Source organism: Gopherus evgoodei, chromosome 10 (assembly GCF_007399415.2).
Source record: "Gopherus evgoodei ecotype Sinaloan lineage chromosome 10, rGopEvg1_v1.p, whole genome shotgun sequence".
NCBI classification, from domain to species: domain Eukaryota; kingdom Metazoa; phylum Chordata; order Testudines; family Testudinidae; genus Gopherus; species Gopherus evgoodei.
In genome coordinates, this window is record NC_044331.1 from 83,293,144 (window position 1) to 83,307,797 (window position 14,654).

At 44.4% G+C, this 14,654-nt stretch overlaps 1 protein-coding gene across 8 annotated transcripts in view; it reads left to right on the top strand.

Moving 5' to 3' along the window:
* GRID2IP (Grid2 interacting protein) overlaps window positions 1-14,654 on the top strand; it is a 103,669-nt gene that overhangs the window by 61,211 nt on the left and 27,804 nt on the right. For all 8 annotated transcript variants that reach the window (XM_030576979.1, XM_030576973.1, XM_030576977.1 and 5 more), the window contains 5 exons: window positions 3,282-3,536; window positions 7,661-7,746; window positions 8,072-8,141; window positions 10,494-10,588; window positions 13,408-13,591. In XM_030576979.1, the coding sequence (XP_030432839.1) occupies window positions 3,282-3,536; window positions 7,661-7,746; window positions 8,072-8,141; window positions 10,494-10,588; window positions 13,408-13,591 (690 nt within the window). The remainder of the gene's footprint in view (window positions 1-3,281; window positions 3,537-7,660; window positions 7,747-8,071; window positions 8,142-10,493; window positions 10,589-13,407; window positions 13,592-14,654) is intronic.

Genomic DNA, 14,654 nt, shown 5'->3' on the forward strand with positions numbered 1-14,654 from the left:
AACTGGCCTGACACCCACAAACTCATTTCATAGAAGGCACCAAAGAGCAATCAGATGGTAATGACTTTTGGTCACCACTGCCCTGGGCTGATTACTTGATTCTACATCCCACCGTTAGTTCCCCTGAACTATCCATTCAGTCCCTCTCTTGATGTTCAGTCATTATTCGATCAGCTTCTTCTCTGCTTGATTTGTGTTCACTAAGAGATGGCTGTCAGCCGGTGGGCCAGATTCAACGCCTGGGTAAGAGGCCAGAGCTCCACTGGAGCTGGGTCTTGAGAAACCAGTACTGAGTTTGGCCCAATGATTCTGCTTATAATTCAGCAAAAACTTGATATATATCATCTGGGATATTTAATCTGGATTACTTGGAAGCTGTAAACCATGGGTCCCTAGGTCACCGCAGATATTCGACATTTTTTTATTTACTGAGTTCATTTTGATGACCAGAAGACAACAAGGAATAATGCAAAGTAATAATGAACTCTTGACCCTAGCCAGAATGTATTGGGCAGTGAACAACTACAATTGTGGAAGAATAGACTGACAATAAGACACCCTAGGGAGGTATACTGAGTTATAAGCATGGTTACTATAGAAACACTAAAGGATTCCAGTTTCCCAAGAAGCACGTAACCAGTGCAAATCAAATGGGTGGGGGTGGGTGAACTAAGATGTTGTTAAGTCACTATTCCAGTCAGTAAGTGGAAATGAAAATTTGTTCCACGTACTGAAACAAAGCAGTGACATTTCCCTGAGTCCCAGGAGCCGAAGCCTGAAGCTTTATCCAAGAAAGTGAGGCCTCTGGCTATCTGATGTGCATGCCTTCGATGGGACAACCCCATGGGCTCCGGCACCGCACAACGCAGTATAAATGGGCAAGCCCAGTGGGGCTGCCTGCATGTAACTGAAGTAAGAACTTGGCCCAAAATGAATAATAAAGAGCCAATTATTGGCAAAAAAAAAAAGCTCAGAAACTGAATGGAGACCAGTCTTCTATGTGAACTGGTCTATACTGGAAAGCTGAGGCTCTGGGGGAGTTAGCCAGGCAGTCATTGTTAACCATGGGAGCCTGCTCCTCCTCTTTGTACCCTTCAGATTGTTTACTGATCTCCTAGTGGAAACATGCTAATCAGTTCCATGGGAGTCGCTGATTCACTTGGAATAAACTGTGAGAGAAGGGACGTGCAGAGGCAGAAGAAAGCTTAAGGCTTTAGAGTTTTTGTAACTCATTTTCTCATATGTTCAAAACATGAATGAATCTGTTTTTTCCAAGAAGAATTCTGTGTTTGCTGGTAGATCCTGGTATTTTTCAGCTTGCCAGACAAATGAAGACAGAAAGCATATATACCTCTACCCCGATATAACGTGACCCAATATAACATGAATTCGGATATAACGCAGTAAAGCAGCGCTCCTGGGGGGCACGACTGTGCACTCTGGTGGATCAAAGCAAGTTCGATATAACGTGGTTTCACCTGTAACGCAGTAAGATTTTTTGGCTCCCAAGGACAGCGTTATATTGGGGTAGAGGTGTATAATATTTATCAGACCGAGATATGTTCTTCGAGGCACTGAACCTAATGTAACAAAGAGAAGAAGGTTCGCCTCTGTTGTGCACAAATCTTTTAGCTGAAGCCTCTCTGAGGAAATTGATTTCAGCCAAAATGACCCCAATAGTAGAGCTCTCTGTACTGTGTGCTGCACTCTGCTTATCAGATCCTGGGCTGAGGTTGCAGGAGGTGAAAGTCAGAACAGAGTTTAGATCTGGGTTTATGCTGACGACTGATGTTAGCTAGGAAGCCATAGTTCCTTATGGAAAGACAAAGAGAAGACCTAGAAAGAGAAAACTCAAGTCAGGATACAGGGTGAAGCCATGAGGTCCAGATCACCTATTCAGCGCAGTGAGCAGCAGAAGGCATGATGCTCAGCTGATTGGTGCTGGCAAAGGGCACAAGCAGGAAGAGATACACGCTGATTCCACGGTCCTCCCTTAGGATTCAGTATGCTGGAGAGAGAGAAATTGTTAAAGAAAATCACTTTGCATTTTCTATATATCAAATGCTACTGCTAATGTGATAGACAAGGTCTGAGTTTAAAGGCTGCCTGGTTAGCGCGTCTCTCCTTTCTGCCTTTCAGTTCTTGGTAATCTCTTTCTTCCTATCTATTATTATTATACTGGCACCCATCACCCTAACATCAGAGCATCTTCCAAGAGTAAGAAAGATGACAATATCTTCCACCCCCATAGCCAAGAGGTAAGCTCAAATACAGAAGAGTAGGAGCGTTGGTGTGTGTTAAGGTACTATTGCAGGAAAGTTGGGTGAGAGGAGGTAGATATCAAAATTCTGGGTGGCAGATTGTCCCAATAAAAAAACAGTAAATGTCTGGAGGTGGTAACTTGGCATCCTCAATGTGCATAGACGTTAGTGTGGGGGCATTTGTACACCTGAATATCAGTAATACAGAGAATGCCTGGAGGAAGGCAGATGATCTCATCCTGCTTTTGCTGTTAGAACATAGTTCCTATGAAATATCATCTGGTTGATCAACTTTAAAAATCCTTTTTGCTACGACACATGCTATAGAGCCACGATACTTCATATACATGGCAAATACCATAGCGGTTTCCAGATACTGCAGGGGAAAAACATCAAAGGAGTTTTGATCTAGCAGAACCCACAGAAACAGAACCTGTTGGGCTGCAACAGAACAGACATTACAGGGGCTCTTCCCCCCTCATTCCTGGCTGCTTGGGAAGTTACCTGGAGTGGGGCAAGTATTTAACTTGGGATTCGAATTGAACCTTGTCATTACGAGAAGAGAGGGACTGGCAGCTGAAGAAGATTCAGAAACTGGGCATATGGTGGGGTTAATAGAGTTGTTTAAATCCATCTCTGCTAGAAGAAATCCCTCTTGTTTTCACAGCCCTTGCTCCCAAATTACAGCCGCTTTATAGAGGGAAGCTTTAGAACCTTTTCAGGATTGACTGAAGCTGTAAGGAGTTGTGGGGAGGACTTTGCAACAGAATCCTACAAAAATATCCAGCAGGTGATTTAGCCAAAGATGTGATAATCTTGCCCACTGGGTGTGGTCCTGTATTCTTGCATGAGTTGCTGTTTGGAAAGCTGATGGATTTATATTGCAGTGGGGTTTAGTGCTACTGGAGGCCACTTTGAACTTTTCCATAGGTGCCGCTGAACCCAGAGCCCTGCCACCACAACTGGGACTCTGCTGGCTTTGCTCCTCTTCTGATTTGCCTCCTCTGTCATGTTTGCCAGGATCTTCATTCCCAAGAAACACCGGCAGCGCTTTGATGAGGTGGTGTCCCAGAGCCTGCTCAGTAAACTCTGCCGGTCAAAGAGCGAGCACCACACCAACCGGCTGAGGCGCAGCCGCAGCGAAGACCACCAGGAGCGGCTGCTAGTGTCGACCAGGGCAAGTTCAGTGCCTCGGAGCCATGAGGAAGCCAGCAAGGGTTTGCGGAAGACAACTTCTCTGGTCACCAGCAGTGTGGGATCAGGGGCTGCCCGCAGGTAACATACTTCCTTTAATCTTCAAATGCAAAGCTGGTTGGTCTTTAGTATAACAAAGCTTGGTTATTGTGAAGGAACAGGTGCACTGTAATGGGGTGAGACATGGGAAGAAGGGAAGAAAGAAAAATCAGGACTTTGATGGCTCATAGCAAGTAAATTTAGTATAGAAATGAGACTGAATTGTGGCCTTTTTTAAACCATCTCCACTTTGAACTCTGAGAAAGTTTGGGCTCCACGTCACAGCGCAGGCCCATTTCCTGGTAGATCCTCTCATTTCAGTTGGTTTTCTAAAGTTGTTTCAATGAATTCCTTCTGGAAAAGGGAGCGTGCTCTGCTAGGGGTTGTGGAATTCCTTCCTGCACGGCCCAGGTCTGATGCGATGCAGGTCCCTGTTCAGTTTCTCAGAGCATATGCTGGATTGTATGATCCTGGGAACTCCTCAGCACCATCTGTGGGAGGCCACTAGAAGCTGTAGCAGAAATTGGGGGAAGGGATGAAAGGTGTGAAACACCCATTTCCATGGCCTCATGTGGCTAGACCTCAGCATGCTTGGAGGCCTCAAGGAGCCTGTTTGAACCATTCCACAGTGACTAGTAGGACATGTGTTTCCTTCCTTTCCCCTCTGATCTCATTTCATACTTCACAAAAGAATGTGCTGGCTTCTTTTTTTCATTGTCATCACAGCTGGTGAATCCTCCTACGGGACTGACTGTAAAGCCATCAGAGACGCTTAAATGCTTACACGCTTACCAGCATCTTACTGATGGGCACAAGCACAGAACAAATCCCTTTGCAGACAGGATTCCCCATGAGTTGGGACCAGGCCATTCCTTCCCCTGGTGTAGAGGAGCCTCCCACACTCTCTCATAGTCCTGAGTCTCCCCTCTTGAGTTACTTTGACTCCCCTCTTTATCTACATTACAGTGACTGGACATCCCCCAGGTTGAGCAGGGCTGGATGTGGCTCTCTCCAGAGCTTACGAACGCTATGTCTGAAGTGTCCAGAAGTGTCTACAGATTGACACAAACTACTGTGTCTCTGGGTCCCAGCAAGTCACCACCATGGCACTCCTAGTTCCTGCCAGGCTAGAGCGAGGAATTGAGTTCAATCTCAGGCTTGTGCTAACTGTAATTAGATGTGCCATAGTAACACCAGAGTGCTGGCAGTTCAGCCCATTCAGCGTTTTCAATAAAAAACTGTCTCATCTTAACACAAAAGCATGAAAAGGCCCCATGCTCCCCTGTCTGGGGAGCACGGGATTAGGATTGCCTAAGTACAAAGAGAATGTTGCGGGCAGGGTGGAATGAGGGTGATGCCTTGGTACCTCCCAAGGGGGGGTTATAACACAGATCATCCCGTGCTATTACACCCTTGTTGTATTTCACAGAATTAGCAAACTAAATTCTGCCCCGATTTACACCAGGTACGCCTTCATAGAAGTCACGGCGGAGTTTGGTGCACAGAAGCCAGAAATGGAACTAATCAAAACTCCATGGAGTCCATCTCCTTGCCAGCACAAGATCAGGCTTTATAACAAGCTTTCGTAGAGCTGTATCCAGTCTAGTCTTAAGTGGTTCAAGTGAGGGGCTTCCATCATGTCCCCGAGACAATTCCACAGTCTAACAAACCTCCTGAGGGGAAGATATTTTTTTAATGCTCACTCCAAATTTTCCCTTCTCAATTAGTCTTAGTATCATCTCAAGTAATTCTTCCCCCCTATTGTTTGCATCCTCAGGTGACCATGTCTGTGTGTCTTCATGTTAAGAATATAGTATTTCTGCTAAACTGTTTGTTAATTAATTGCTTAGAAAGGAAATTTCCGAAGGAGAGCAGAAGTGAGTGCTCTGACTCTCTTTCCAAGACCTGAGCAGCTCTTGCTGCTGCTAACGTCCCTTCCTCTCTCCTCAGTAGCCCATCTGCTCTGTGCCAAAAGCTCTCATGTTAATGCACACTTAGCTTTAGCTTCCAGGAAGTTTCAGTTGGTATTAAAGACCGCTTTTATGGCTCCAGAATAGATGGCTTAATCGTGTGTCTCCCAGGGCCAGCACTTGCCTGTTCTGCAGCTGCAGAGAGGATATTTTCTTCATTTCAGTTTATTTAACTAGTTCAGTTCAAGTACTAGTTCATTCTAAGTTAAACCAACTGGGTATTGAAAAAGAAGGAAAGCTTGTTTTCCTCTTCCATTCTGTGACTAAAAACTAGGTGAGAGAGGGTGAGATCTACTAGTTCTAAAATGTTGAAGGACATGGTGACCAGAAACAATCAATTTAATGTACTAACTAGAGATAATACTTCCTTTGTATAATAAATCAGTTAGATTTACATGCAAAACATATGTTGATCAACTTTTGATTTTTTTATGTGACCAGCATATTTAAAGTAGTTGTAGTTAAAAAAAAAATTAATATTGTTTATATGACTTTAAATTGCATTTGAATTTCCATCAAATAGAATTTGACACAAATTGCAAGTAAAAAATTAATAATTTGGTAAATAAGAAATCCATCATTTACCATTTTCTAATGTAAAAATTAATCTGAATGTATGTTAAGCTATATAATTGTTTAAATGTGTAAATATATAGTGTACCCTCCTGATTAGCGAAAAGAAGCACCAATGTTAGTGTAAAGGTTGTATTTGGTAGTAAATCAACATGTTTTAATGGTTACCAACCAATGAAAATCAACCTTTCTTTAGGAAACTAACTAAAAGATACAAATGCAAAACATCATTAAAACTGATTATTTAAATCAAGATTTTCTGATTGCTGATTTAAAGCATGATTAAAATCAAAGATTTAAATCACTTTGATATAAATCATTCCCTGCCTATATTTCAGCAACTGACTTGCCCTTGATTTCAATGGGAGCAGGACTGGGAATGATGCTCAACATTTTCTCAAGTGGCCAATGATTTGGTGAGCCTTAATTTCTAGATGCCCTAATTGAGGCAGTTGAGTCCAAAAGCACTCGAAGAGCTAGGGCGGTGCTGTTTTTGGGCTGCTATAAAACCTGCAGTGGGAGGGGACCCCAGAGTGAGACACCCCTGTGTAAGGAGTGAGTGGGCAAGCTGTGCTGTTCACTGACACCTGAGAGTGTTGTGTTCCAGAACTTTCTGGAGATGCTCTGTAGCCAGCTAATTAGTTGAGGTATTTGTAGAGCAACAAGCACCGCAGGGTCCTGGCATAGGCCCTGTCACTGACAACCTGAGGATGGAGGAGTGGGGACATCTGAGGTATGGCTGGCAGACTTCCTTTCTTGACTCATTGTCTGCTCCATCGCCAGGGTCTCCCAGCTGCTGTCACTGCTTGCTCTCCGTCTGAAATTGCCTGTAATTAAAGTTTTCCCCCTAGCCACTGCCGTCTCCTCCAGTTCAGACTACAGCTGCTTTCTGTCTCCAGCTTGCTTCTCCGGTGCAGGGGGAGCTGGAGAAGGAGGTGAATGATTATGTGGGAGATGGGGACTGGGCAATCAGATGATCTGCAGAGGGCCCAGGACATATTTGAATTGGCTCTGCCTGGGGAGAGATGCAGAGCATCTATCCTACGGCTCTTTCAAGTGCTTTTCATTGTGAGGAAACGTGTTACCCAGGGGCATCATGGGAATTAGCAAGCCTGGGGGATCCCAGAGTGATGTGAATTCTTCTCTTACATGCCACCATCCAAGCTGGATTAGCGCTTCAACAAACTCTAGTTCAGGTGCTTAGTCAGTGAGTCAGTGGAATTTTCTTTAAAATTTGGCAGCAAACATGTAGGGTTTAGTATTATTGTTCTGTATTTCATTGTAATGATTTTAATAGATTATAAGTTTAGGCTTTAACATTGGTTGGCAATTTTAAATAGGGTTACGTTTAAAAAATAAACCTGCATTTAGTTTAAACAAAAACCTAATATTTAAATTTTAAAAAATCTGAATTTTTTATAAAAAAATCATCAATTTTTTAGCCACCTAAAATAGGGGGCACCCAACTCAGTGTTAGTGAAATCCAGTGTGAAAAAGGTCCAGAACGTGCCATGATGCAGGAAGGGAATATGAAACAGAAACCAAAAGCTTGTTGGGTTTTGATTTAATTCCTTGTTGGGTTTTGATTTAATTCCTTGTTGGGTTTTGATTTTCCACCTGCAGAACCGTTCGAGTTTACAAAGGCAGCAAAAGCTTTGGCTTCACGTTACGTGGACATGCCCCCGTGTGGATTGAGTCCATTCTGCCTGGTAAGGGAACTTGACGTTACCAGGTGACATTGAGCTTTACACCAGGATCTAGTCTGAATGGCTGCCAGAAACATTATTTGTTTTTGTTTCTTTAGCATAAACTCTCGTCCGTTTGACGCTGTCAAGCTGCTTTCCCCCAGAGTATCTTTATGAATTGGGCATTTTCTAGTGAAGTCATTCTTCCAATAGACTAACTTCCCTCTAAGCAGAGGTCCCCTGTAACCATATTCACAATCGGCATGTTACTTTGTCAGCACCCTTAATGCATCCCACACTAAAAGACCCGTACAGCTAAATGACACATTTCATTTCCTCCTATATTTAGGCAGCCCAGCTGAGAAGGCTGCTCTCAAAGCTGGAGACCGAATTTTATTTCTCAATGGGCTGGATATGAGGTGAGATGCTGGCTGTTAAAACTGTCTCTTCACAATGACTTAAATGATGTGCTTAATATGTAGCAAGCTTAAAACAAACATAAGGAAGTATTTCTTCACACAACACACAGTCAACTTGTGGAACTCATTGCTGGGGGATGTTGTGAAGGCCAAAAGTATAACTGGATTAAAAAAAGATAAGTTCATAGAGGAATTATCCATCAACGACTATTTGCCAAGATAGTCATGGATGCAACCAGACAGCTGGGACTAGATGGCAGGGGATGGCTCATTCAGTAAGTGCTCTGTTCTGTTCATTCCCTCTGAAGCATCTGATACTGAACACTGTTGGAAGACAGGATACTGAGCTAGATAGACCATTGATCTGACCCAGTGTGGCCATTTTTATGAGAACCCAGGATAGTGTGAAATAGCCAGGCACAACTGTGTTCATGAACATGAGAGCTGTGCAAGTTTGTGAGGAAGGATATAGTAGGTATGTGCACTCATAGGCGCCAACTTTCTCTGGCACCGGTGGGTGACTGTGCCCCCCCCGCCGCTGGCCCCACCCTGACTCCACCCCATCCCCGCCCTGGCCCTGCCCCCATTTCAACCCCTTCCCTTCCCCTACTGGATCCCTTCCCCAAATCCCCACTCTGGCCCCGCCTTTTCCCCCAGCACGCCGCATTCCCCGTCCTCCCCCCTCCCTCCCTGCCCCACGAAACAGCTGTTTTGCGGTGCAAGCACTGGGAGGGAGGGAGGGGGGAGAGGCAGGATGCAGTGGCGCATGCACGAAGGAGGCGGAGGTGAGCTGGAGCAGGGAGGTGGGGCGGGGCCATGAGGAGCTGCTGGTGGGTGCTAAGCACCCACCAATTTTTTTCCGTGGGTGCTCCAGCCCCAGAGCACCCACGGAGTCAGTGCCTATGTGTGCACTAAGTGGCACTTAGGGTGTGAGGTGCTTTTGTGCAAGAGGGGTGTGTGTATAACATATATAAGCAGGCATAGATGTCTCTGCAGTGATCCTGCCTCATGCAAATGTTTTATTTTAATATTATCATTTCTGTAAGATTGGTATTCCAGACTTTTGTCTTCCATTCCCTTCATTTATTTACAGATCATTCTGCCAATAGGCATGCATATTACATGAAATAATATAAACAATACAGCTCTTAAATATAACAATCCTGGAATCTCTGACTCGAATCAATGTCAATTAAGTTCTGTGTGTTATGTAGTGTGGAAGAGGCAAGTACAAACCAAACCATGAATCACCCCTGAACAGGTTCCTGAGCATGAAAGTACACAGACCATAGTATTTCCATCCAGAGCTACTTTTCTCCACCTACTATTTGCACAAACAAGGATTAAAAAAAACACCACTGTCCAACCCCACCAAATCTTGGCTCGCTCTGTGTCTCATTACACAATGACAGTAGCATTTATTCTAGGTCTAAATCTTACTGTAGAATAAGCAGAAGTGAAGTGCTAGAACAGTCTGCATGGTAAAAGAGTGATTCATATTTAAAGGTTAAACATCTAATGCTGCTTTGGCTGGTTCCTGAGTTCTCAATTTTCAGCTGATCCAGCAAACTTTTGGCTGAAGCAGCATCCCCAGAAAATGGATGAGACTATTTGTAGATTACCCTCTGATCCTGCATTTTGGCAAACAATGTCTCGGGTCTGCTTGTACTTTATCCAAAATGGTTGTACCATCAGCAGGAAAAACGTGTTTTCGCCCTCACTTTGGATCTTCTCTTTATGTAGAAAGAGAAGAGGGAGACAAGGCTCTGTGAAAGTGTATCATGTTATATGGAAAGATCAGCTAAGGAGTCTGTCAGCATGCGCTGCAGAAGTGCCTGCATCATTAGCCACAACAGACTCCTTGACTTTCTCTACATACTTGCTGTGTAGTTATTCCATGCTGCAGGCATGGCCGAGAACATCCCACAAATGTTCTACAATGAGATCCACTGCTGCCTGCAAGCTAGATTCTGTTCTGCGTGGGATAGATCACCAGAAGCAGAATTTGCTCCTACATCTCTAATGCAGAGCTGCAGCCCAGGGAGACTATAGCTAGAGTACTCTACCTCGGTCTGAGCAGCATGCTGAACTTATGGTCTCAGTCAGAAAGATGAAGGCAGCTGTGATCTTCTCCATTTTATACCAAGGGGTGCAGCTGCCAAACTCCTGCCATTATGCCTTTGTTTGGGTGTCCCTCCCAGACTGGTTATGTTCCTGTTAGATGAATCCTACTTTTCTTGTCAACCCTTTTCATCCTTAGGAGACTTCAGAAATGTCCATGTCACAAATGGTAGGTGCAGTGTAGACTCTGAAAGTGTTATTTATGTGGGTTCTCTTTGTCTGGCTCTGCAGGAATTGCTCCCATGATAAGGTGGTGTCCATGCTGCAGGGCAGTGGGGCAATGCCTACCCTGGTTGTGGAAGAAGGGATGGTCCATTTTCCATTTGGTAAGATTGCTAAAGAGAAATGCACAACAAGTAGAATGGAAAACCTGGAGTTTACTCTTGAATTTGCCATGTTAGTGCACGGTGGGGCTGGCGGTGGGGTGGAGATAACTATCCTTCAAACCACTAAACCTGGTGGAGGAATCTGCCGGGTTTCTCCTATGCTCTCCAGCAAATTTCGCATATTGGCTTGAGCCTGACACTGCTCCTGCATTAGCCGGAGAGTCACTAGACAACGAGGAAAGGTAGTTCCTCCCCCAACGGTTGAGCATTCTTCCTCTGTGGTCAGATTTGCTGCTGCCAGTCTTGAGGAAGCAAGCTTGGTCTCAGCCCGACACAGCTATCCAAGGGATCACCATACTGCTGTTAGTTTTCTGGGCTGGCCCTTTAGAATGACCTGCATTCAACGCCTGTGCTGCGTATGTGACTAAATGAACACACCCGTGCATATGTTGCTGAGTATGTAATTTTATACATCTTATTTAATGAAACTCTGCTGTGTTCATGAATAATTTAACCTGTGCAACTTGTGAACTCGTTGGTGAGAATGTCAGAGTCATCGGAACATATGGGGCAAATTCTAGTGTTTCACCAGAGCAACTCCATTGACTTCAGTGCAGCGGAGAGGAGAGCTTGCCCACAATGTATAGGTGACTGAAGCTACGTCTACACTGCACTGCAGTGAGGACTATGGGGAGTGGGGTGAGGGACGGGTGTGTAATTATAGAGTGCATTGAAATGTTACGCTCTAACTGCCCTGTGTGGCTGCTGCTGGTGTAAACTAAAAGGTGCATTAACGTAGCCCTCTTTCAAACAGGAGTACAGTAACTTGACCTAGATACGTTTTAGTTCATGCCAGCAGCATGTACTTGGGTCAGTTAGAGCACAGCACTGTGGTGTGTTCTGCAGTTCACACGCCCATCATCTGTACTTTGGCGCAGGGTAGACAAGCCCTAAGTCCTTTCCTAAGCCAAGTAAGGGGAGGCTCGGTGAGTATTTTGTTGGAATGCTGCCAAGGAACTCCTAGCCCCAGGAGATACTACTGGGATTCCATGAATGGCACTGTTCCCTTTCCCTCACTGCTGAATCCATTCTAGAGCCAAGTGTTAGAGGCTCGGTGCTGCTAAAGGTGCTGTCTTTTGGATGAGAAGGAAAACTGGAATCCTGGCTACATAATATTGAATAATAATAATAATAAATAATACCTATTTCTTACATAGTGCTTTGCATCAGTAGATCCCAATGCACTTCACAGCCTTTACTGGATTTATTCTCCCAGCACCCGATGAGGGAGGGCAGTGTTATTATCAACAGATGGAGAACTGAGGCACAAAGAGGCTAAGTGACTTGTCCAAGGTCACACACAAAATTTGTGGCAGAGCAGGGAATTGAACCTGGAATGCCTAGGCTTGTGCACTAACCACTGGACCATCCTTCCTCTAAAAAAAAAAGGTGTCCGGTTTTTAGTTCTGGTGCTTTGCCAAATGCCTACTTGGGTAATTACAGTTTGCAGCCCTAAATTCCCTCTCTAGATTCTGTTTGATACAATTTTCTTTATTTCCTGTCTCAAACAGTTGTGTAGTATTGCTGTGCGCTGTTAAACAGCTGCTGTGTCCCACTCCAGAGGTGTCTGTACTTCAGTGGTAGGACTAGTACAGCGTGCCTGTGGCAAAGTACTTTGACCTCTTTGTGCCTCAGTGTATCCAAGTATAACATTTGAAATACTGCACTCAAAGAGGATGTTGCAAGGGCTAAGTACATTAAGATCTGTAAAGTGCTTTGAGATTCTCAGCAGAAGGTTTATAGAAAAAGAAAGTATATGATTTTGTATATATTTGCTATTCTTAAAAAGAATCCTTCACTTTAGAAAATATGACTCATGAGGGGATGTAAACCATGTCCAAAAGAGCAGAGAAAGGTCTAAAAGTCTCTTTTTGTACTGATTAGATTTCAGGCCTATTGAAACAATAGAAGCTCCATGATAGTTTATTCTGTTTATATTGATTCAGCACATTTGAGAATGGCAAGGTTAACAATAAGCTGTGATTCGCCAGAGTATCTTCTTCTGACGAGCTAAAGTACCCTGTTCACCACATTGCTTTTCAGCGGCTGAAGTGTTTTTTAAATTAGTCTGTTACGTCTGTTTGTTTTGAGACAAAGATGCACATATGCTCCCTTACACATTCCCTTTAATACTGGCCTTGGTGGGTTTCCACTCATAATTCACACACTCTGCGTTACCTCACTGATCTGGCCTTATCAGAGTCCTTCCTACTGATAAAAACACAGAGTCCAGAATGCCTGGAAAATCGAAGCTGCAGGTATACAGGGATCAGAGACACAGAGATTGAACCAGTTCTTGGATGTCTGTTCAGGCGAGGCTCCCATTGAAGCTAATGGGAGTTTTGTCTGAGTATATGTAAAAGTGGAATAGTTAATTAAATGAAGACAGAGGGTTTTGAGGATTGTCAGATATAGCTTTAAGGCCATGCTCATTAGTTTTTTTTTTCCATAGGTTTGTTTTAAAGGCTAGAGACCCTTTGGTCTTGATAGTTTTTCTTCTCCAAGGGAAGAAATTCCTTGTAGTTACAGGGATAGGTGTTGGTGGACTCGAGTCCTTCTTGTCTTTTCACAACAGACTTGGCTGCAATCATTCCCAGCTCTTTAAATCACTTCCCCTCTTCATGCTGGAATGCAGATTCCCCCAGAGGTACCAGGGCTGAAACTAGATTCTGATGCCTAAACCTGATGCTAAGATTCATTGTTGCCTCCCATTCTTTATCCATTTAATTATCTCTTTCCTTTGTGTCCATGTGCTGCAGATTCTGAGTCTGCAGACTCCCCGAACCCCTCCTCAGCCCTCACCTCCCTGCAGTGGGTGGCAGAGATACTTCCCTCTAGCATCAAGATCCAAGGAAGGACCTTCAATCAGCAGCTGGAACGTCTGTTGACACCACCCGAGCGCTACATCATCTGCAAATCACTAGAAGGCTTCTTCCAGCATCGGTAACTTATTAAATGCTGTATTCCTTTAGTTGGTTGTGATGGTGGTGGTGTCCCTGATTACAATCTGCTTCTTGAATCCAAGCACTGAGTCTCAGTATTGGTGGCAGATGACAGAACAAGGAGTAATGGTCTCAAGTTGCAGTGGGGGAGGTTTAGGTTGGATATTAGGAAACACTATTTCACTAGGAGGGTGGTGAAGCACTAGAATGGGCTACCTAGGGAGGTGGTGGAATCTCCTTCCTCAGATATTTTTAAGGTCCTGCTTGACAAAGCCCTGGCTGGGATGATTTAGTTGGTGTTGGTCCTGCTTTGAGCAGGGGGTTGGACTAGATAATCTCCTGAGTTCTCTTCCAACCCTAATCTTCTATGATTCGATGATTGGAACAGACATCAGCTTTATTGACCATATCAGCATTGCCTAGATACCTGCACTGTACTGATTATGGTTCTTAAGGACTTGATCCTATAAGATGCTGAGCATCCTCAGTGCCCACTCACTTCAATTAGAGTTGAAGTCACTCAGCACCTTGCAGCCCAAAACTCTTTGTTCTTTCCCATTATGCCTGGTCCCAGAGTAAACCTGGGATGGATTCTTTGAGTTGTTATAAGGCCTGGAAGGGACCTTCCCAGAACATTGTAAAGGATTCACTGAAATTTCCTTACCTTTTTGGCTATGTTCCCCAACTATCCACAGGGCCCTTTATCCCAGTGAGTGTCACTCTGGATAAGGAGATGTGGCCATTGCTCCCCTACTGAGATACTCAGGGCTGCTGTTTAAGCCGCAGCTAGAAAAGAGTGCTGGAAGGCAACATGAGGTGCAGTTTCCCTTCTCCCACAAATGATGAGCACCCAGTGGGGTACTGATTTGTATTCCATACCTACCCTGTACATATCCATCAGAGAAACCATTAAGATAACAGGGTGGAAAGCCCCATCTGGCCAAATGCCCAGCCCACTGAGGGGTCAGGGAATCATCCAAACCTATTACCTTTTGAGAGTCACCCATAATTGCCCCTTAATCCAACATAAAAATTACCTTGTTCTTTTCATGCAGCTAGGGGTC